Source organism: Dromaius novaehollandiae, chromosome 1 (assembly GCF_036370855.1).
Source record: "Dromaius novaehollandiae isolate bDroNov1 chromosome 1, bDroNov1.hap1, whole genome shotgun sequence".
Classification (NCBI taxonomy): domain Eukaryota; kingdom Metazoa; phylum Chordata; class Aves; order Casuariiformes; family Dromaiidae; genus Dromaius; species Dromaius novaehollandiae.
In genome coordinates, this window is record NC_088098.1 from 138,652,683 (window position 1) to 138,674,797 (window position 22,115).

The window sequence follows — 22,115 nt, forward strand, 5'->3', positions numbered from 1 at the left end:
GGCTGTGTGTGGGATTCACGTCCACAGTCCTCTATGCGAGGCTGTTTTGTGCAGACTGTCAGATAGAGAAAGCCAAGTAAGCACTCAAAATCAGGTGTTTCTTGTGGTTAAATGAAACAGGACCATGTTTTCGAACTGACACAGGATGGAAAGAGAGACTCGGGTCAGAAGGTATTTGCTGGTCTGTACCTGCTGCAGACCTGCTCCCGGCAAGCCCTACAGGTGCGCCCTGTACGCCGAGCGCACTTCGCCTGTTCCTGCAGCCTGTTCCCGGAGGCAGCAGCTCTCCCTGACGCCCAGGGGGACACCGAGGGCCACCTCCACCTGCCCCGCGCCCGCGCTGGGCACCCGCGGCCCCGGCGGGCTGGGGATGCGCCGGCTGACCCGCCGCGGCGCCTTCGGGAGCCATAAGGACTCCCAGCAGCCATCGTTCCCCTTTGCACGTCCCCCTAGCCCCCCGATCTCGAAGCAAGCTCAACCTCAAAGCTCAAGGCGAGCGCGGCGCCCGGCCCTGGCCCCGCGCCCCGGCGCCGCCCGGCACCCGACGGGGGGCGGCGAGCGGATCCCGTGCGCATCGCCGCCGAGGCGGGGAGTGACTCTGGCAGGCTGCGGCGAGCCGAGATAAAAGCTTTCGCTGCTGCCTCCTTCCCTCCCCTTTTCGCTCGTAACTTTTTTTTTCCTTCCCCTCCCTCCCTCCCTCTCCCTCCCAGCGAAGTGACCGCGGCGGCGGCAGCCCCGGAGCAGCCCCGGCGCGGGACACGGGCCGCCGCCATGAGCCCCCCGGTGCCGCCGTCGGGCCGCGCCGCGGGGGGCTGAGCCGCAGTGCGGGGGGCGCCCGGGGGCCGGCGGCGGGAGCGCAGGGGGCGGCGGGGGCAGAGCAGCCAGCGAGAGCCCGGCGGCAGCGGCGGCGGGGCCCGGGGGGCGGCGGCCGCCGCCGCGATGTCGGCGCAGAGCTTGCTGAGCAGCGTCTTCTCCTGCTCCTCGCCGGCCGCCGCCGCCCCCGCCGCCAAGAGCCTCTCCAAGCGGCGGCTCCGGCAGACCCGCAGCCTCGACCCCGCCATCATCGGCGGCGGCGGCCGCGAAGAGGGCGAGGGCGCGGGCCGGACGCCGCGGGCGCGGGCCGCCGGCAGCCCCCCGGCGGAGCGGGACGCCCCGCCGCCGCCCGGCGCCTCGCTCTCCACGCCCTGCACGCCGCTGGAACGGTCGCCGCCGGGCAGCGGCCTCTTCGACGGCGAGACCCCCCGCGGCAAGCGCAGCCCCGGCCGGGAGCTGCCATTCCTGGCGCGCACGCCCTCGGCCTCGGCGCTGAGCGGCCCCGCCGGCGCCGCCAACAGCATCTTCTCCTCGCCGCGCCGCTGGCTGCAGCAGCGCAAAGGGCAGCCCTCGCCGCTCGGCCCGCGCCCCGCCGCCTACGTCGTGTGGAAATCCGAGGTAGGCGCGCCCGGCACTCCGCCGCCCCCGACGGCAGCCGGACCCCGCCGCCGCCCCCCGACAGCAGCCGGCCCCCCGCCGCCGCCCCGCCGCGGAGCGGCCCTTGGCGCGGCCCTCGGCGCCCGCCGCCGGTGCGCGGGCAGCGGCGGGCAGGGCCGCGGGCTGCGGGCGCGGCGCCGTCGGGGTTTCGGGCAGAGGCCGGGCCGCGGCGTCGCGCGCGCGCGCGCTGCGCTGTCGCGTTGGCGGGGCGAGCTCCTGCGCTTGGTGTTCCCTCAATGAACTCCATATATAGTTGTCCCGGGCATGTAAAACTTTCCCCTCCCAGTTTCACACCTCATAAACTTAAATATGCAATGGCTTCTAACAAGATAGACAAATTATTTTTAATGCGCGCACCCAGCGATCCGTGATTTATTTGACAACACAGATGTGTCAAAACCACATGAGGAGCGATCATATTCCAAGACAAATCCAGCTTAGCAATGCAAATATTTATCCATTTAACTTGGATATCTTCGATGCTGGGCTGCAGATATCATACCAAGTGGACAAATGTATTCAAAGAATGTAGCATTGTTTCTTGATAGCGATTGCTTTGGAAGTTGATTATGCGCAGCCCTTTGTAACTGTAAACTCTGTGTGTTTGAAGAAATTCTCCTTCCTGTTTGTGGCATTTAGCTTTCTTCGTTAACTGTTTAGTAGTGGCTTTTGGCGCTCTTGGATTGCGGTTGGAAGACAGCCTTTTCCATTTATTTCCATTTCCTTTTCAGGCAGTTTCTTCTGTTATAAATAACTGTTACTAGATCAATTAACAAAACACAGCCATTATTTCGATATGATGCAGAACTCCTCACAAAATCGTTACCTTCCACAGTGACCTGGGATTCACAGGCGCATTAGACGCTGTTGAGACACAAGATTGCAAAAGACAATTTTTAAGGGCCGAGTCTGCCTCCGACCCTGAACACGTCCCCCACATCTTCCCTACAACTTGGGATGTAAAAGCTCTCAAGCTCCGCCAGTTGGGATGGTATGTCAGTGCTTGGGTGATGGCTTCAGAAGTGTTGCTGTGTAGAGTTAAAAGAGACAAAGAAGATTTTTACCCATTTTCAAGAATGTGTTAATACTTACGATCAAAAGTTACTCAGAATTAGCTAAATGTATTTCATCTAGATGCTGGAATTTCAAGTTAAAAGTCGATGACTGCAAAAACCTTTTTGGGAGTACCAGTGTCAGTGACAAAAAACCTGCTGTGAGACAGTGGGCAATGGGATCTGACCTTTAGAAGTTCATGCTAAGTAAGGGTAAGATGGCCACTTACCCAGTTATGATTTGATAACTGCCATCAAAACATGTAATATAGGTAAGAGTTCCCATGCAGAGTTATCCAATTGTATCCAAGACGTAGAGCATAGGGACCTAGGGCTCCAGTCTGCAGAGCTAGGTGGGTCCCTGTATTTTCACTGGCTCCAGGCGAAGGTGTTGGATGCTCTGGGCATGTAAGGGTTACTCTACCTGTCATTTTTTGTAGTCTTGAGGCCTGTGGGTTGTCAAACTGTGCAGCACAGCGCATCTTTTTCAGACTGCAAATGCAAAAGTGCGAGGGTTTTTTCTCAAGTTGGTGTGCATTCAGCATTTTTAAGTAGTCAGGCCTTTCTTTTGTTTTTGGTTTGATTCCTGGTCACAGAGGATTGTAGCTTTGCGTTGTGGAGCTTCTGGTTAAGTTTAAATTCAGTGCAGTATCATGTGATGTTACAGTGCTGTTCTTCAACAAAGTTTTTATTTGATTACTTGGCATTTGAACCTGGGTAGGTATCTTTCAGGCATTTAAGAAAAGGGTATCTACAATAACAAAGAGTGGTTTGTATTTTGGAGGCATCTTTCATGTTGGTAAGAACAGATATTTAGAGTAACTGATATATTTAAAAAATCGCCTTTAGACTGGAAAAAAATGCCTGCAGTTCTGATGCATGAGAACAGTTCGGGACAGGTCCGTGCATGGTGCTGTAAAGGAGTAATGTGTACCCGGTCTCTGTGCTGAACGCCCATGTTTGGCCCTGGTGGGTAGCTTGCAGATGGGACACTCCTGCCCACGATGCCTTGGTCCTGCATGAGTGACTTTGCAGTCGCCGTCGCAGTGGTCACGGCGGTGCTGTCGTGTAGTGGGACTCCGATGCTGCACCTGGTTTGTGGTGTTGTGTGTCCTCACAGCACCTAATGCCTGTTGGGTCTGGAGTTTGGATTTTCAAGGTGTTACACAAGTATTAACTCGTCATGTTTTAACTATCGGCAGTGATATGTATAAATGATTTTAAACCATATTTTAAAAGAAATTTTACATGAGTAATTTTGATCATCTTCGCCCTCTTATTGTGTCCTAATGTCGGACATGTCCTAATGTTGGACATTCAGTTTGGTTTTATCATAAAATAGGATTGTTCGTAAAGGATTTGGTTACTTCATATTCAGTCTTCATTGAAAAAAGACTTACTCAGTTTTAGGAAATTGGGAATTCTCTGTTTCAGGTGCTTCACCCTACCTACGGCAAAGTAAGTGTGCTTGAATAGGTTAAAAAAGACTCATTTTATTTGGAGAATAGGAAGTAATTGTTTATAATATTGTAACTTTAAAAGGTCCAGTTATCTAGGTTATAGAATCCTCAATAGCAAATTTGTAGTTCAGTTTCTCTCAGCTTGAAAAATTGAGTTTATCGTGGAAAAGATTTTACTCAACTGTAAAAGAAAATTGAATAGATGAATGTGAGCCAAAAATGAGTGTGGAAGGTTTTGGTCTGAATATTTAAAAATTCCCATCCTGTTTCTTAGGAAATATAAGAGGTATTCATTACAAAACCTTTTTTCATTAACTCCATTCCAACATCTTCAGTATAATTACCCTTTTTGGAAAATAATTCTGTAAATCCACTGTGCAAGCACCAGGGTTATGCATTGAAGATTTTCTTTTAGGAGATAGATGTATGTGGGAATTATTTCCTTCCTCCCATCTTTATCTCTGATGCAGTAAAGAGAAAGAGAAGTAAAATTTAATGGAGACTGTGTCTTCAAAAAACCGAAACCAATATCCTCTGAGCAGGACATCCTTCATCTGTCCCAAACTGCATCTGTGTCAGATGTGACCTGGCGACGATGCAGCTTGTAGCATGCGCTTGCGTGCAAGATCTGCAAATCCTGCCCTTGGAACAGCCTGTTGTTCAGGGGTAGGAACAATTGGCCCAGCTGCATTCAAATTTAAAGTGTTCACTAAGTGCTTAGTTACCAGCTGATCGGAGATTTCCGTACACGAGGCCAGAATTTCTATAATTTTGATATGAGGCCAAGAGAAGGATGGATTGTTTGTTTTACCTTTTTTATTTTAGCTATTTGACTTCAGCATTTTATACCACACCCCTTTATACGGGCCTGGGAATGGAAAGGTTGCTGCTTAGATAGAGTTGTCATTCATAAATAATTTTTAATGGAATGTCAACATTACATGGGGAATTTCAAGTTTCAGTGGTTGGTCACATGTAAAGGTTTCATGTGAAGAACGGTATTAAGCCTAAATTCTTGCTCCAAGGATTTTGTAGATGTGAAGCATCAAGTGAAAGAGGTCTCTCTCGCTCTCTAGCGATCTCTTTCTTCGACATATATTTTCCAGTGCAGTTGATGGTGTTTATCTTCACAAGAATTTTTTACAATTATAAAGAATAATTTAGTGGAGCTTTACCTCACTAACAAGAGCTCTTTCCGCTTTCTATTATCAACTCATATTAAAATATGCTTAAATATATATTTTAAATTGCTTAAATTAAGGGCTGCTCTTCTTGTTCCTGGTTTTATTGAAGTCAGTGACAAAGTTTCCAGTGGTTTCAGTGAATTGTAGGGCAAAGCCTTGGGAGATTTTTAATAAAGGAAAAAAAGGTTCATCTTCAATTCCCATCAGATTTCAGCTGTCCTTCTAAGACATTTTCTTAAAAGAAAACATCTTCTTTCACTTATAAAATGAAATCTTTGAATTATTATACTTTAATTCGTTAAATGTTTTATATGGTTAAGTGACTGTTAAAGCAAAATAAATATCGTGGGAAAAGGTGGCAAAAGCTGTAGAGCTACCTTAAGGTCTTGATTCTGCAAACATTTAGTCATATATTTATACTTAAATATCTTAGTAGTCCTGTACAAGCTAAAGGTGTGTTTTATAGAGTGTGGTTTAAGAGAGCCTATGTTTTTAATGACTGGAATACATTCACCAGGTGAAAAGTCCAACAGAGTTCAAAATTAATAGGTCTGCATGAAGGCTCCAGTAGTGCTAAGTCTTCTGCTTATTTTTCTTTACTAAAGACAGGAATGGAAAGCCACAGCATGTGTGTAGCAAATATGGCAAATTATGGAAATGTCTCTGACTAATCCTTTTGTTATGATATACCAAATCTACACACTTAAACTTACATGGCCTGATTATTCTGTTATTACACTCAGCATATTACTCAGAAATTAAACATCAACATCTCCAGCTAACATGCTTTTTTATGAGAGCTGGTTTTAAAGTAATGGTGACATAAAGTCTGAAGCCCTTGTTTTTGCTCGTTTAGCTGCTGGGAAATGGGAGGAATTGTCATTTATTGCTTGTTATTACCTCCTCAATGGCTTTGGGTTGTTGTGACAATTTGATCAGCTCTTCCTCACTTCTGACATAACCTGGTGAGTAGTGAGAGAGAAGCGGTGCAATGTACCTTTTTGCTCCCCTAGGGTGGCTTTTTTAAACCGTAGCGGAGGCGTGTCGTTTCCCCCATTGCAAGACTGGAAGTTGCCTTGGCTTCTCTGCTCCCCCCAGGTTCTGGGAAGAAGCTGGGATCTTCCCGATATTGCCGAGCTGCCCGTCGGCACAGCTATACTAGTTGCAAGGACGTTGGAGTTGCCTGTCTACAAAATCAGAATGGCAACATTGCTTTAGCTTAATTATTTTATAACTTCTGTTTGAGTCACATGGGCTGATAATTTAGGGCATGGCTTTCAGAAGTAGTAAATGCTTGCAAAGACAGTTTCAGTTAATAGGTGCTGAGGGATTAAATTCACTTGTCTGATATTTTAAGAATGAGAGTTTAAATCTGTCAGAACGGAGGTCGCTGATTCCCTCCTTGTTGCCTATTCCCTCCTTCTGTATCTCCTTGCCAAAGTTTCCCACTGAGCGTCACTGTTTTTGCAAATGAATTTTAAACCTCTTTCTCAAAGTTACTCTGTGTGCCTAGCTTAGTTTTTTTCCCTCACTTTGTTCTGCTTTTTCACAGCCAGCCCTCACATCCAAACTACACTAATGGGAGGATGTGCATGAGAAATACTTTCACAGAAAAAGGACAAAACAAAATTCTTCAGAAAATTTTAAGGTTACTATGGTTGACCAGTTGAGAGGTCACTTTCTTCTACAGATATATATCTTTGGGTGCTTCAAATGAATATTTTTCTTTGAAGCTAGTGAGACAAACTGGGAGAGAAAAAGTACTGATCACATAATCAAGTTTGCAGGATCAGAACCTGTTCACTGTAAATTGAGAGAGGGAAAGAGCTTTTCAATACTTTTCCTTCCCCTATTCAATCTGTGAGCAATGATTGATATGTATTCCAAAATGTGTAGGCTACTTGTGTAAAAAAGAGTCTTCTCATATTCCTTAGGATGCATGAAGACTTGAAATAGAAATTTGTATGTTGTATTACAAAAACCTAGGATGTGGTGTGGAAACTGCAGCAAAGATATCCTTTCCCCAGTTCTCATGAAGGATTACACTTCAAGGGGTGTTGATATGACAGCAGGTGTCAAACCACGGATTAAACTAAATCTTTCCTCATGTAGAAGAGCAGAGCTGCTACACTTGGAACTAGGGGTAAGGCCCTACCTCTGAAGGCTGTAATAGTTTGCATCATCTGAAGATCGGTGCTCCTGATCTGACAGTATACATGCAAATATTTTGATGAAACTCCTTCTCTCAACTCCTCAACATTTAGTTTCTTGCGACAGTGCCATATTTATTGGTCTTCAGATGCCATAGTCTTACAAGCTTTATCTTCACTGTGCTGTTAGCTGGGTGTTTTTGAGTTCATTGTTTCTGCATTTCCCTGCGTCATATTAATGATGATATGCTCTATAATTTTTTTTCCCATCAGCTGGAAAATGTGTCCGCTTTTTGGGAAGGAAGCACAGGGAATGTATTAAATTACCATCAGCACCAGCTCATCTTTTTGCCCTGATAATCTCTGAAAAATGAAATGTAGCTGAAGTTAAATGAACGTTCAGTGCCACTTCCATATACTTATCCTCAAGCACCTTGATTCTTAAGCTGGACATTTTTCCATATGGGTGGAAGAGGAGGGCTCTCCCTGTGGAGAGCCCTGATCAACTGTTCAGGGAGCAGAATGGGGATCTGGTGTGTTTAAAGGGCTTTTTGTCACCTTTTTTTAGTAGCCCTTCAAACAATATAAAAACTAGACCCTCCCCCCCCAAATTGCTAATGTGCCTTTTTCCCTTGGGAGGGGGGCCTTTTCATCTGAGAACTGTGTTTTGGAGAACTTTTGATTTTTAAAATAAAACACTATCTGCTATTTACCACTGAACTGTTCTGCTTTATTTTCTTGTATGAGATGCTCTAAAACACTAGATGTACAGTACAGATTGATTTCAGCCTAAGTCCATACCACTCAATGTTTTCAGAGTTCTGTAACTGCAAAGCATTTTGTGGGCACAAATGTTGTGGGTCTTGTATGAAGATGTATGCCATTAGAAATTAACTAAATGTATTCAACATTTCTGAATTTGGGAAATACACTCTTCCCATTCCTGACTAAATTCCAGCTTAAGGACATTTGGTGAAAATGTGGGAATTGACAGTTAGGACAGACGAAATTTTTACTGAGTGTGCATTGCTTAAATAATGGGAAAGAAACTTGTGAAAAAAATAGAAATGACATTGAAAAATGATTTTAAGCAGCCACGAACATAACAACAACCCAGACTGAAATCTTTGTTTCATGATGGAGTAACTGCTTTGCAGACTCAGTCCTGTATGAGAAGAACTTGAAACTGTGACAATTTGTGAGCTGAAAACTTTTCAGAAGCCTCTCTTCACTCTTCTGTGGTGCTCTGGAGGTATAAGCATTTAGGTAGGGGGCATGTTTTTTCTTCCAGTTGTAAATATCCTAATGGAAACCAAGAGGGGATTCTGAGCAAGTAGGGCTGAACACTCATTCTGCCAGAGTAGTAACTGGGCTATATCAGTGTCATATCTGCGGAGTAGAAATCTTAAAGTAAGGTAATGAAAATTAAATGATAATAGCAATACTATTATAGCCACATTCAACATGATACGATACTGCTTGTGTTTGATTTGCTGGCTGTGTGGCATAGTATCTGGGACCATATGGGTCACTGGACTTAAGTAGATGTTTTAATACAGTTTTTGTGCATCCTGAATTGCACAGATTTTTAACCAAACCAGGTGTCTGGATGGTGGGGGAAGAGGCCAAATATTTCATAATGGAAATTGAGGGAGGACCAGGTAAGGAGGTAAGGGTAAGGTTCAGGTTATTCAAACTTTATTAGAATTTGACATTGGGATTCAGTGTCCAATTTTGTGAGGTATTGAGCACTTTGACTTTAACCTAACAAGGTATTTAAGTGTGTGCTTTACCTAAAGCAAGTGAATACTACTAATCAAAACATAAAATCAGGTAGGAAACAAAGCCCTTGGTTATCATTCAGTCATAGGAATTTTGCTTTTTTTCACTTCTCTTTAAAACTTTCCTGTGGAATGTTTTATGCAGATTTTGAAGCTGTGTCTGTTCAAAATCATTTCTGTTGTTATCTGATTTTCATCCTGCAGCAGTAGTACATTTCTATGGAAATGTATGGCCAGGTTTTTAGCTCAGGTTGAATTTTTTCTAGATGTATAGGGAATGGCTTTGTCAAGTTGCATGTCTGCTCCACTCTGGTTGTGAGCAAGGACATATTGGATTACTGGGAGAGTAAGAATGTTTTTGAAGGATTTGGTGAGCTTTCAGTGCTTGACACTCACCACATTATTGTACTGGAACCAGATGTTGGTACCACATACTCTTGTTTTTGGAGCAAAGTAGGCTAGATATGGTATCTCTGGCCCTTGAGCACAGACACCAGCTCCCCATCCCTGTGTCAGCATCTTCAAAGCCCTGGCTGTGGGAACAGCCTGCGTCCGTGCCTCCAGCCATGAAACTAAAACTGGCTTCTCCAGACCTTCTGACTTGCTGCTGCTCTCTCTCAAAACAAGGACATTTCTGCTTTACAGTATTTCTCCATGAAGACAGTTTGACAGTGTAAGCTCATAAAGAGATTTCTGAGCTTTGGACTAAGTGGGGACGCACAAGAGCATTCAGTCTTGTGCAGGAGCTCTCCCTGCGCTTTGTACGCTGAGAAACTCCTGGGATTTGGATAGATCTTTCTTTGCTCTTTTTTTTGTCTGTTCATTTATGATTTCCTGTTCCATGCAGCTAGATCTATTCACATTCACCTTGTCTTTTCTCTGCTTCTAGTTGTCTTTGTTATGTATTTCTTTGGATTATCCTCAATGTCAAACATTAAAAAGGAATATGGTATATCTTTTCCTTGTTTCCGTCACCTGAGGTCCATACTAAGAAAAGCTGTTTTACTGTAGCTCTACCATATCATTTGGGTTGGCCAAGGCAGTCGTAGTCGAATGTTAATTAGTCTTTGTGTTCTGGTAAAAGTTTTCAGCGAAGTACAGAGTGTGACACAGACTCTACTAACAAATGACAGATTCAAAGTACATTGAGGCATAATTTTACAAGAAATCCATGAAATGAGTCAAAAGTAATAGGTCTAACAATCCATCGCAGAAGTCTTTTTCCTCATGCTATGGTAGTATCTTAAATTTTTAAATAAATTTTGGTGTGCATTCATACATAAACTGAAAATACATGCTACAAATGTGCAACCTCATTTTTATAGGATGATTAAGATTACTGTAAGAAGTCTCTTGCACAGCCTCAGTCATTCTTCTCTGAAGGACTAGCTTCTTGGATTTGATTTACAATGGTGGGACTGTACCTCCACTGAACATCTATAACTGTGTTTGTAAAGGGAAGACTAGTACAGAGTTTCCCTTGCTGTTTCCAGGTGTCATTTGTTGTATCCCTTTGTTTTCTGCCACTGTCGTATTATGGCAAGATGGTTTTTGAGCAGTGTCTTTTTCTTATTTCTCTAAAGGGTAATTTGAGTTTAGTTGCACCCTCCCGAGAGTAATTCGGTGAGAAACCAGTTGGCAGTGTTCTGTTCAGCTTACATTTGCCTCTCTCTCTAAAAGTCTAAAAATATTCTTCCTACAGGAAATGTTTTTCATTCTGTTATGTCTTTTGCTTCCCGTAGGAGGTATTACTTTTAATTTATTGAATAAACCTTTCTGAATTGTATTCCCTTAAGAGCTTAGGCACAATAGAGTCTTTGAGTAAGCTGTCCAAGAGATCTCACCATCTTCTGTTTTTGGAAGATACACAATCATTTTTTATGTAGTGATTTGAGTCTTCAGGAAAAGCTGACACTTAACATGAAATGGGAAAATTTGGAGTTAAAGAATGTGGATTAACACATCTGCTATAACTTCTCAAATTTTGTTGTTTTGATCGAACATATGTTTATCCATTCTTAAATCATAAAGAAGTTCCTCCTCGCTTTTCCTTGCCCTCAATTTTAAAAGAATTCTGGACAATATTTTGATCTCAGTCTCATTATCACAATTTCTTTTGTAAGCGTATGTGTATATAGAAAGGCAAAATCCTTGTAATATCCTGCTTGGAGGTCAACTATGTTTAGCTGTTAATTTAATGTGGATGACAGGGTAGGGACTGTTATTTGAAAGGAGGCAAAAAGAGAGACTGGGACAGATTACATTTTCATGCTCCAGAAAAGACCCTATCTATTCTGTCCTAAATTAGAACAATCTAGTTGGTTTTTTTCTTGTGGCTATTTCATAACATTCATACTGACAAAATATGGTGTGCCTTTTCCTCATTGCATCACTGCTCTTTCTCAGTACTGCTGTGTATCTGCATCTCATGGCACCTCTTGCAGCAGTGCGCAATGGGTGCATGTGTTACATTTCTTTAGAAGGGAAAAACATGTTCATGAACTATATGAAGTGGACTGCGCCAGAGAGCAGGTACCAAAGCATAGACAGCTGGGAGAGTTAAATGGCCAAATTGCTTAGATAAATACAATTAAAGTTTTACTTTTTTCAGGAATAATGTGTCTTAATTCTGTATTTATTAATAGAATGTGACATAATTAGCAATCAACCTGTGTGGAAGGTTTTAGGGCATTTATTCAGTAGAATAATTAGTAGGATTTATATTTGTAAATTTAAATATTTGTAAAATCTTTGGTACATGGTACAAAATGTAGGCTTCTTACTCTTTTTGTCTACTTGAGGTCTGAGTGAATACCATTTCTGCCCTTCTTCAAAGCTCAGATAAAGATCTTTGTTTCATAAACCTCTCCTCAACAGAAGCAGAATGAGTGTGATGGATGAGCATACTTTTTTTTCTTGCTGTGAACTATGTAACAGAGCTTCCCACCTCTTTGTTATCCCAAATACATCTAAATTACAGTCTCACATGGATCAGAGGAAAATCAATTAGATACATTAGTGAGTGGTGGAAAGTACACACTGTAGAGAGCAACAAGCCTTGCATACTGGGTTGTATGAACAAAAATGTAATCAGCAGGGTGAGTGCACATCTGGAGTACTGGGTCCAGTTTGGGCTCCTCTGTACAAGGGAGATACTGACAAACTGGAGAGAGTGGAGTGGAGGGCAATCAAGACAGGTAGGGGACTGGAGGGAGCTCTTAATGTACAAGGAAAAGGTGAGATTTTTTTCAGCCTAGAGAATAAGGGGAGATGCCATTCCACCTCTGCTACCTAGAGGGGAGCTATGGAGAAGACGAAGCCGGGCTCTTCTCAGTGACGCACAGTGACAGAGACAGGAGGCAACTGTCGCAAGGTGCAGCAAGAGAAATTTTGGCTAGATGAAAGGAAAAAAAACCTAATCATAGTAAGAGTGGTTAAGTATTGGAATTGGTTGCCTGGAGAGGCTGGGGGGTCTGTATCCTTGGAAGTTTTCAAGACTTGACAGGGCAAGGCCCTGAGGAACCTGATCTAACTTTAAAGTTGGCCCTGCTCTGAGCAGGAGATTGGACTAGATGACCTCCAGAGGTCCCTTCCAACCTAATTTTTTTCAGTGATTCTGTAACTAAGTATCATTTCTTTCCACAGTAGAATCAAAACTCTTTTCCCTTGTACTGTAACATACCTGAGGTGGAATAAATGTTGGTGGGGTTAATGCAGAAAGAATGATGCTCACTAGCTTCAAAAATTTGAAGTATACTTACAAGAAGAGTGACCTCTTTCATTACATCATTCTCAAAAGTTGTTTCTGCACTAACATTTTGTAGGGCATACTCTATTGTTAAACTGCAACTATCCTGCTAGTGTATTACAAATGTAAATAAAGTAAGGGTGTTTTTGTAAAGATGTTGGTAAAAAATAATTTAAAAAAAGCCCTTCTCAAGTTCAAGTGTTTTGCGTAGACAGTTTGACAGTGTTATAGCAGAACTTCTGCAGGGATTTGATGTGATCTTGACTGGCAGAAAAGTTTCAATAACTACTTGCCAGGTAGGTTTCTTGCCAGCTCAGTTAACTGAACCTGCCTGCATGCATCAGCATTAGGGACCTTGAGCTTATAAAATACATATATGCTGCCTGAGCCAGCCAGCTCTGAAGTTGAGCTCCACACGCTTTTGTGGGTTATTTCACTTCAGATTTAAAAATACTGAAAATTTTGCAAAAAGAAAAAGTCTTTTCTCTCATGTTTCATGCTAGCTTAGTGTGCTCGTGACAGTCCTGATGATGCGCTGCCTAAAATGCTTCAATTAAATGCGTTTAGTAAAATTATGCTACAAAGCCATTCATGTCAATTTAACTTTTCTTACCTTCATTTTTGTCATCTTCCTGAATGTATTGCAAAGGTAAAAATAACCTGGGAGAGAAACAGCAGAAGAAGGGAAACTGTCAGAGGTATGCAAGAAGGAAAAGAAATGTGCTGAGCTTTGAACCGGGAATTCCATGAGATACACAGAAAAATAGGTGTGGCAATAGGGCAGTCCATGCTTCATCTGTATTGTATTACACAGCAGCAGTTTAACCTTATATTGACCTTACAACTTATGAGCTTAAGGGTACAGTTATGTAACTGGGATCAGCCAAAGCTAAACTAAACTGGAATAGGCTGATGGGGCCACACAGCCCAGAAAAAGCTAGTACCAAATTGGCTTGCTGAACTAAATGCTTCCCCAGTGCTATTTAAATGGAGCACAGGGCATAATTTGCTGCTCTTCACAGTGCAGTCGTGGGTTTATTTGAGCTTCTGGAGTACGTTGGTCAACAACTGATCTCCTGCGTCTCTTCACCTTGTTCTTGAAAAATGATTTCAGCAAGTTTGCATTTGGCTGGCAGAGATTTTGTAAAACAGGTGTGCTTATGAAACTCGGCTGACAGGAGCTTGCCCACAAAAAGAAACAAAGCCTCGATTGCTTTGAGTCCTAACCTCTTCCAGTCCCTGTGAGTATGTTTTGCCATCAACGGACATGAAGGTAAAAAGAGAAAAATGGAGGCTGTGGAGTATGGCTGTGTGGCTGAAATAAAGGGAAATAAGGAAAGGGAGAAGAACAAAACAAAATAAGAAATCAGCGGCTAACTAAAGCAACTCTAAGGGCAGAAAATAGGATTGCTACTGAAGAACTACCACAGCTGGAAAGAGAAGAGCTGTTGACTCCCTTCTGTTTTAGCAGCCCTGTCAAGTCTCACTCTCAGTAGGAAATCCTAGTTTGCCTCTACTTCCCCAGCCCTCGTTTCTGCCCAGGAGCCCCTTGGCCCTGGGGGGCAGTCCTGTGGCTGCTCCACGCTTCTGGACTGACTGTGCCTGCCATGCGATCTTGGTGCAAGAGAAGCTCCCACCGGTGGTGTAGTTTTGGTAAGATGAAAAGTCGGTATTTTTTGAGCCTACTCAGAGGTGGAATAGTCCCTTCTGGCTGCCATATTGCATTGCACTCTCTGAATAGTTCTCACCATCATCTCTAATGATAAGATTTTCAGAAGCAGCTCAGTCTCTTTGGAAGATGGACCTTAAGCTCCTAGATCATTTAGGAAGTTTTAAAAATCTTACTCTAGCTCCTTACTTTTTGCTATACTAAATAGAGCCTCCTTCCTTCCTTCTTCCTTCCCAGAGGAAAATCTCTGTAATAATGAGGTCTTCCACACAACTGAATAGCATTTTTAGCAGTAAAGGGTCTTATATATGTCCATATGTCTTTTTGAGATGTTTCTGATTTTAGTTGCATTTTCAACTTCACTTGTTTGAGTTGTTTCTGTAAATGTTTTCATGTTCTCTGTGCTTGCGTTGTGGTGATTACTGTGTGTTTCAGCACAACTTGCTACATTATGTTGCTTTCTATTATCATTTGTTATTTTCAGCTTGTGGCTGAGTTGCTACTAACTTTTCAGAGATATGTCTTGAGACTCTATCAATGCATTATTAGATTCCAAATATATGCACTTTATTTCTTTAATCCAGTGACATCTAGCTTATACACTTTGATGATAACTGGAAATTCTGATTTCCATAGAGTGCAGGATCTGGCATAATTGCAGAATTACAAAGAGAAGATTTGCTCTTCTTTGATAACTCATTCCATCCCTGTGATAGCTCACTTAGAGGATGCACTTGGTGAGCTATGCTGCAGTGCTGTGTTTTTCAAACAGAGTTTGCTCTCTGGGAGTCTTTTGGAAACAAAGCTCCCTGGTGTTTAGATACTGGGTCTGAAGTGTTGGTTGTTTGAGACAAACTCACTGAAAGCTGGATACTGCCTTGCTTTCTGTGGAGGAAATCCTTCCCGTATCTTCAGGGCTGCAGAAGTCTGCAGCTCCAGCAGAGCCAGTGAGGTAGGAGGAGTGGGTAGAGAAGAGAGTGGTTTTACAGCCTGATCTATATTGCCTGTGCTCCACAAAGGCCAGGTTTTACACCATGTCTTCTGAATCGGGATGACTGGTGTAGAGAACAGAGAATGCACTCATTGCTTTGCAGATTGAAGAGCTGTTGCACCCTGGAAATAGAGATACAGGAGCAGTGAGGGCTGTGCATCCTTATAGTCACTCCAGCAGCTGTGGCTACAAAATCTCTTATGGTCTCAGCTGGCAGGACATCTTTCCTAAATGTTTTCAGCTCTTGGAGACCCTTCTTCTAGACCAAATCCAGCTACTTCAGCTTGGTATTCAAAATGAGGTTTAGCCATTTACCTTGTTTTGTGACTAGGGACAGCAGTCTTATGGTGACATCTGAATTTGAGTTGAAAAGCGTGAGATCCCTGCAGTGGATTATATATTTCTGGCTTCCTTACAGTTTTCTGAAAAATATTCCTTTGGTTCAGATAAAGGCATTTATTTAATGAGCATATTGCTGGGCTAGAGGGTGGCTGGCCCCTTTAATTAAAATAGCACCAAAGCCTTTGTAGGAAGGCAGGAGCTCTTCTTGTGCTGGACCTAACTCGGACAGATGTACCGGAAGTGAAGGGGGATGAGGGAGTGTGGTTAGCAACATCTGGGGTGAATAAAAACAATGCTGGCAGGGAACAACTAGTTGGGATCTTCCCAAGGACGATGTGGAAGATTCCTGTTGAAGACTGAGAGTGGGGGGAGCTACAAAGGGACTTGATTGCTGACCCCCCTGAAAAGGAACTCCAAGACTAGCAGAGGCTGAAGGCAGAAGAGCAAAGGGAGGTTGGCTTGGTGTGTTCCTTGGAGCAGCAATAAAGGGCCAGAGAAGCGAGGAGGGGTGTTTCCTCCCTTGGCGATAAGGTGGACCTGGGGGCTCGAGATGGTGGTGCTGCAAATGCACCTCCCCTCAAGTCCAAAAAACCCCCAACCCACCAAAAACAAGAAGACAATGGGTCCTTCCCAAATGGAGAGACTGAGAAGCCCTGCTGTGGAGGGCAGGAGACATTTGGGAAGGAAGTACTGGGATGACTGGAGAGAGATCTGCCGACCACTGAGGGCAGATAGAGGACACTGTAACTGAGGTCCCTGTTGTGGTGATGTTGTGTTTGGGCTCAAAGGACTATGTATGTTGTGGGATAAGTGGCTGAGATGCTGAGGCTTGCTGTCAGGGCCCTGAGGGCACCCCCTGGTCCCAATGGTCCTGACCAGCCTCACCTGGGGCCTCCCGCACCCCTGCCCAGGACCCAGGGGCTTGGCCTGGGGCTGCCGCTCCTTCTGTCAGCTGTGCCAGAGGAGCACCCAGTCTCCAGCTCCATGCCTGTTCCCAGCCATGGACCTGGCTGATCCAGGCCCCGACCCGCGGACTGATTTCCTGGCCTGACCTCAGCCCTGCCTCATCACTGCAGCCTTGCCTGGCCATCCTGGGACCTGATCCTGGCCTGCCCTGCAGATTGACCTCTCCGCTTGACCTCAGGCCTGCCTCTTCACCGTGGTATGGCCTTATGAGCTGGGCTCCTGGGTGGACCTGGCCACCACCTCTGGGTCTGCCTTGCTTGTGCCCTGCAGGACTAGGCCCTGCTTGGCTGGGTTACCCCTCTGCTCCCAACTCGCCTTCTCGGCCCTTGCTGCTCCCTGGCACTCGCAATATTTAGCAAAGACTATTCTGTGCAGTAGTCAAGTGTTCTAGGCAGTGATTTTACAAGTCTTAATGCAGGCTGGAGTTGAACCCCTGAGGAAGGAATTTGTGGATAGCATCTCTGCATTATTGCGCCTGTGGTGAGGGGTGATTGCTTAGCAGAGCTGGGTTGATTGTGGCTGATGGGAGGAAGGGGAAGAGTTTAGGAGCGCTATAAGGGAAAATCAAAGCAGAGGTGCTTGGGGATGGTTGGTGTTATGAAATGCAGGGAAATTAGTTAATTTGTGTGACAAGATGCTTTGCCTATTGTGCATATCATATATATATATATTTTGCTTTCTGAATGTGCAAACAGTGTCGGAGCCGTTACTCTGTGTGGAAAATGTTTCGTGTTCTGGGATCTTTCCTTTCTGTGAAGCATCGCCAGGTGGAAAAATGTTAGTTTAACCATTTAACAACAGTCTAATTAAATCTGAAGTCCAAGCTACTAAAAAGCTGCATGTTATCTATACATAATTTCTATTTACATGGAAATGGAAATGTTCCTGGACTTCTACCCAGAAAAAAGATCTGTAAAATACACCTTTACCTAGTAATGTATCTCTCTCAGTAATAAGTCAAGATTTTATTGTCTGTCCCTTTCTTCATTCTGTCAGGAAACATCTCTCTGCAAGTGAGGCGCTCCAAAAGAGGGTGGATACAGTTCATAGTAGTAAAGTTTATGCTCCTCGGACATGTGTTTGAATTCTCAGTGTTGTAAATCAGTGGAATATTGCTTTATATTCCAACACGGTAACTCCACTGTTGCGTATGTCACCACATCAGTGACTACAGTGCATAATTCAAATGGCATTAGGTGTCATTACCAAACTCTGCCAGATGCCATTTACTGAGGAACTTCCACAACAAGAAGGCATGTGAACTGTTAGGAGATCAAATAGTTGGATGTCACTTGCCTCCAGAGAACTGGAGGGCTTTTGCCTTTACTTCAGAGTGATTTATGTACTCTTTGCTCAACTGGTGCAAGATCAATGTGTAGAAAAGAATCTAACATGATGAATAGGGAAGAAATGAAGAAATATTCTTTTAATTTTTTTCTATGCTTTGTATTAGGATAACTCTGGAAATACTCTGTTTATGGTTTTGTTGTTCCCAGCTTTTTAGGAAAAATTTGAACAAAAGAATTGAGGCAGTGCTCAAGACCATTGAGAGAGAGATGAATTTACTCAGCAAGGAGAAGGACCAGCTGCAGATCTTACTGCTGGGACTAAGCAAGCTGTTGCCCTTCTTTTCTTCCTCCCCTAGTGTTATGGATTGGGGCTACATCCACCTCTGCAAGAACTTTTATTTATTTATTTATTTATTTATTTACTGTATGCATAGCTTGCATGCTTCTTAGAGTATCTTTTGAGTCGCTCCCAACAAGTAGGGCAGAACCAGTGGGCAGGTGATTGCCTGGTTCTGTGGAGCTGCCTGGGGGGGTGGCTCATCAGAGTGTGGGAATAGGCAAGGCTAGAAATATTGGAGCTGCAGATGAGCCTGTGGATTTGGTGACTAACCCACGCAAGAGCAAGAGAAGTTTCTGTTGTGAGGACTGGGTCTTGGTGCCTGTGCCACACTGCCCTACTGAGGAGGGCAGCATTGCAGTTGGTATGATTTGGGGTGTGCTGCTGTGTGTTCCCCTGAGCAGGGGGGAGATGCTGCATTAGTTATTTCTGGAAGCTACACAGCCTACAGAAATTATATTTAGTTCTTAGATAACTGGTTTAAACTGGGATTATACCCAAATTAGAGACAACAGGGTAAAGCTGAGTGACAAGAGTGTCTGAGTCTTCCCTGACTGTATTGGGTTGAGGGACGGAAATTGGCATCAGCAGCATAAAATGCATTACAGAGTCCAGGGGATCTGTGTGAGGATCCTTGAAGCTGTGGTGGCTTTGCATTGTAAATGTGATTTTTATATTACTGTAGTGCCTTAGTACCCTATTTACAGACTAGGATGTCACTGTGCAAGATGGTATATAAACATAATACTTTTTTTTCCTCCTCACATGAATTTTACAGGGGAAAAGAGACAACAGATAGACACAGTTGCATTAGGAACCATGCGAAAACTATTTGTAGTAGCCTGGGCATACCAGGGCCATTGCTAAGTTTTGGAGAGTCTTAACATGTAGGAATTAATGAGTTAATGGTACAGGTATTTGTGGGGAATTTCTCCTAAGTATGAGGATTAATGAGGGAGAAGGAGTGAAGTTTCCAGAGCACATAAGTGGGTAAAAGAGACTTGATGTGGTGGAATGAATGTAGGCAGGAACTGAGGAGGACAGATCGGATGGGGCAAATTAAAAGAAGGGATATGTTTAACATTTGACATAGTAACAGACTGAGATTGAATAGAAGGCTACGTAGAAAAAGGTGGTGTCATCAAAGCCAAATAGTCTCTGCAGCAGCATTCTGGATGAATATCAGTAGAGGAGTATAGCATTTGGAAAGGCCAGGAAAAAGAATGCCACAGCCATTGAGATGCTAAAAGTCTGCATCAGATTTTTAGCTGGGTTTTGTATTGAAAGAGCTGTATGTGGAGAGTCTTGCACAGAAAGGTGACTTAGCACCTGGCAACTGCAGAGGGGAAGAGGAATACTACATCATGGTCATCTTTGTTGTCTTCTCTCCTCCCTTTCCACCAGAGGTATCAAATTTTCCCTGCGTCTTGGATAGTGTGTTGAGAAGCGGAGTGGAGCATGGTGTAAAGGTCACTAGTCTAAGCTGGGAAGGCGACGTGGTGCAGTGCTGCTATGCTGGATCTGCTCAGGTCCCGAAGTAGTTCAGCTGTAGTTCTGCAGTGCTGTACCCAGGCTAATAAATCTAAGAAAATCTAGTAATCTCTTGAGCAGAGGGTGCCAGGTACTAGGGTTCAGTAGTAATAAATGAAAAGTAAATGAATTTAAGTAGCAGTCTAGTTTTATCTCTACACTAAGTTTGTTTCAGTAGCATTTGCTAAACGTGACTGGAATATTGGATTGTGCTTATCATGTGATGGGACGTGCATCACATGGAGTTTGACAGGGAGTTTGACATCCCTTACAAGTGAGATTACCCAGAGGTGAAGCATAAAAAGAAATTCAGCTATTGTCCCTGTACTGATAACTCACAGCCCCATCTGTCTTCTCTCCCAACTGGAAACTCTGGCTGGCTCACTGATAACCCCTTGCCTGGGGGAATTTTACTCTCCTTCCTGAGATGTGTCTTACAGTCTTCTTTCTTGATCCCTGTAGGCACTGTTGTTACCCTTTCTGTCTATTGACAAAGAGACATTGCCATCAAAAAGTCTTGGTGAACGATACTGGTAGGCTCACTGTCTAATTCTTTTTGTTTGGAAGTTACTCAGTTTATTCCAACTACCTTTTACAATGTTTTCTTTGTGCACTAAATGTCTGAATGGAGAGCTGACATTTTGCTGTGAATTATTAACACTTACCTAACAGGTGCTTACACATGTTTGCCTTGAAACTTAACTCTGTAATACTATCTGAAAACACTGAGCTTAAGCCTGTACTTTAACAAAGAGTACAGATGAGGTACGAGAAAGATGGCACTGCCATATTTATTTATACGTATGTATTATATACAATTACTTATATATAGCAGTTGTGTCAAGCCTCCTGCAATGTTGTTAAATCTGCACATCTGAGTTTCTTATCTTTTCATTGTGGCCACTTAACTACTTCTGAACTCTTACTCTGTCAGCAAGACTTAGATGTCTGCATTAATTGTAAACCTCTTCTCTAAACAGCTTCTGTATAGTTTCTCTGTGTGAAGAGCAAACTAACCTCCAGCCATATGCAATACTCTGGAGAACTTTATTACCTGCAGTACCATTTCTGCCTATACCCAGTACTGGACAGCAGCAGCCTGTGTGGTAGAAACCAGGGCAGAGCTTTGGTCTTCTTCAGCTCCTCAGCCAGCTGATGAGGAGAGGTACACCCCAGAAGTGTGCAACTATCTTTTGGATGGATGCCTTCATGTTCTTGGTTCAATATCTTTTTGGGGACAGACTATCAAGCTTCCACCTTGTACGATCATTAATAACCTCTGACAAGGAAGTTGCTGGATATTATAGCCATGGTTGCAATATACAATTCTTGGTCCTGATCCTGATCCTGCTACTCTCCAGAATTGTCTTCATTACCAATCCAGAGTTTCCTTCTATGAGAATTTGAAGAGGCAGACAATTTCAGTAAAAATTGGCTTTGCAGTAGCCACTTCTTAGTACTGGAAAAAAGAGAGGAGGAAAAATCCAACAAAACCACCAGAAGTTGAAGACCCAGTCTCCATTTAAGAGGGCCAGAGGTCTTGTTTGGAAATGCAAGCTCAGGATGGTCCTGAGAAGATGACTTAATTTGTATCTCTTGCCTTGGAAAATGCTTATTTCTGTGCTTTGATTAGATCCTTGTATGGAAATTTCAGACTGGAGCAGCCAGCTTCTAATTCAGGGTTCAATATTTCAGCCTTGTTACAGCACAGATGGCTTCCACAGAAGTCCTTGCACTGGTAGTTAGCCATTACCAAGAGGGGTCTAATGATTTACCTTTACCTGAACAAACGTCTCATAAAGGACAGCCGAAAGGATCAAGTGGCAGATGCAATGAAGCCTTCCCTGACAACAGAAAATTTGTTGTGTTGGAGGTAAATGCACAGAAATCTCACCCACCCTTTTCTGTACAACGCTTGCAGTTCATAGGGGCAGTTCTGGACTCTCAGGCTTAGCACTCATAGGATTACTTTGAGGTGTTGGTGGCACTGTTGAGATAGCCCAGCACTTGTACCCCAGTTGAGATAGCCCAGTACTTGTACAACATGCCTAGCTGTCCTTGAGCCCCCCTGCCTTATGTGACCGCATGCGACCCCCGCACTCCCTGCAGGGCCTGCATGCGCCGCCTGTGCCGTCTGCTAGATGGC

The 22,115-nt window shown here is 43.8% G+C and overlaps 1 protein-coding gene across 1 annotated transcript in view; it reads left to right on the forward strand.

The window, feature by feature from the left end:
- Window positions 1–924: 924 nt before the first annotated feature.
- The window catches only part of ARHGAP6 (Rho GTPase activating protein 6), a 344,640-nt gene continuing 323,449 nt past the window's right edge, over window positions 925–22,115 (forward strand). The window contains exon 1 of the mRNA XM_064500415.1: window positions 925–1,431. Coding sequence (XP_064356485.1) covers window positions 940–1,431 — 492 coding nt within the window. The 5' untranslated portion in view covers window positions 925–939. The remainder of the gene's footprint in view (window positions 1,432–22,115) is intronic.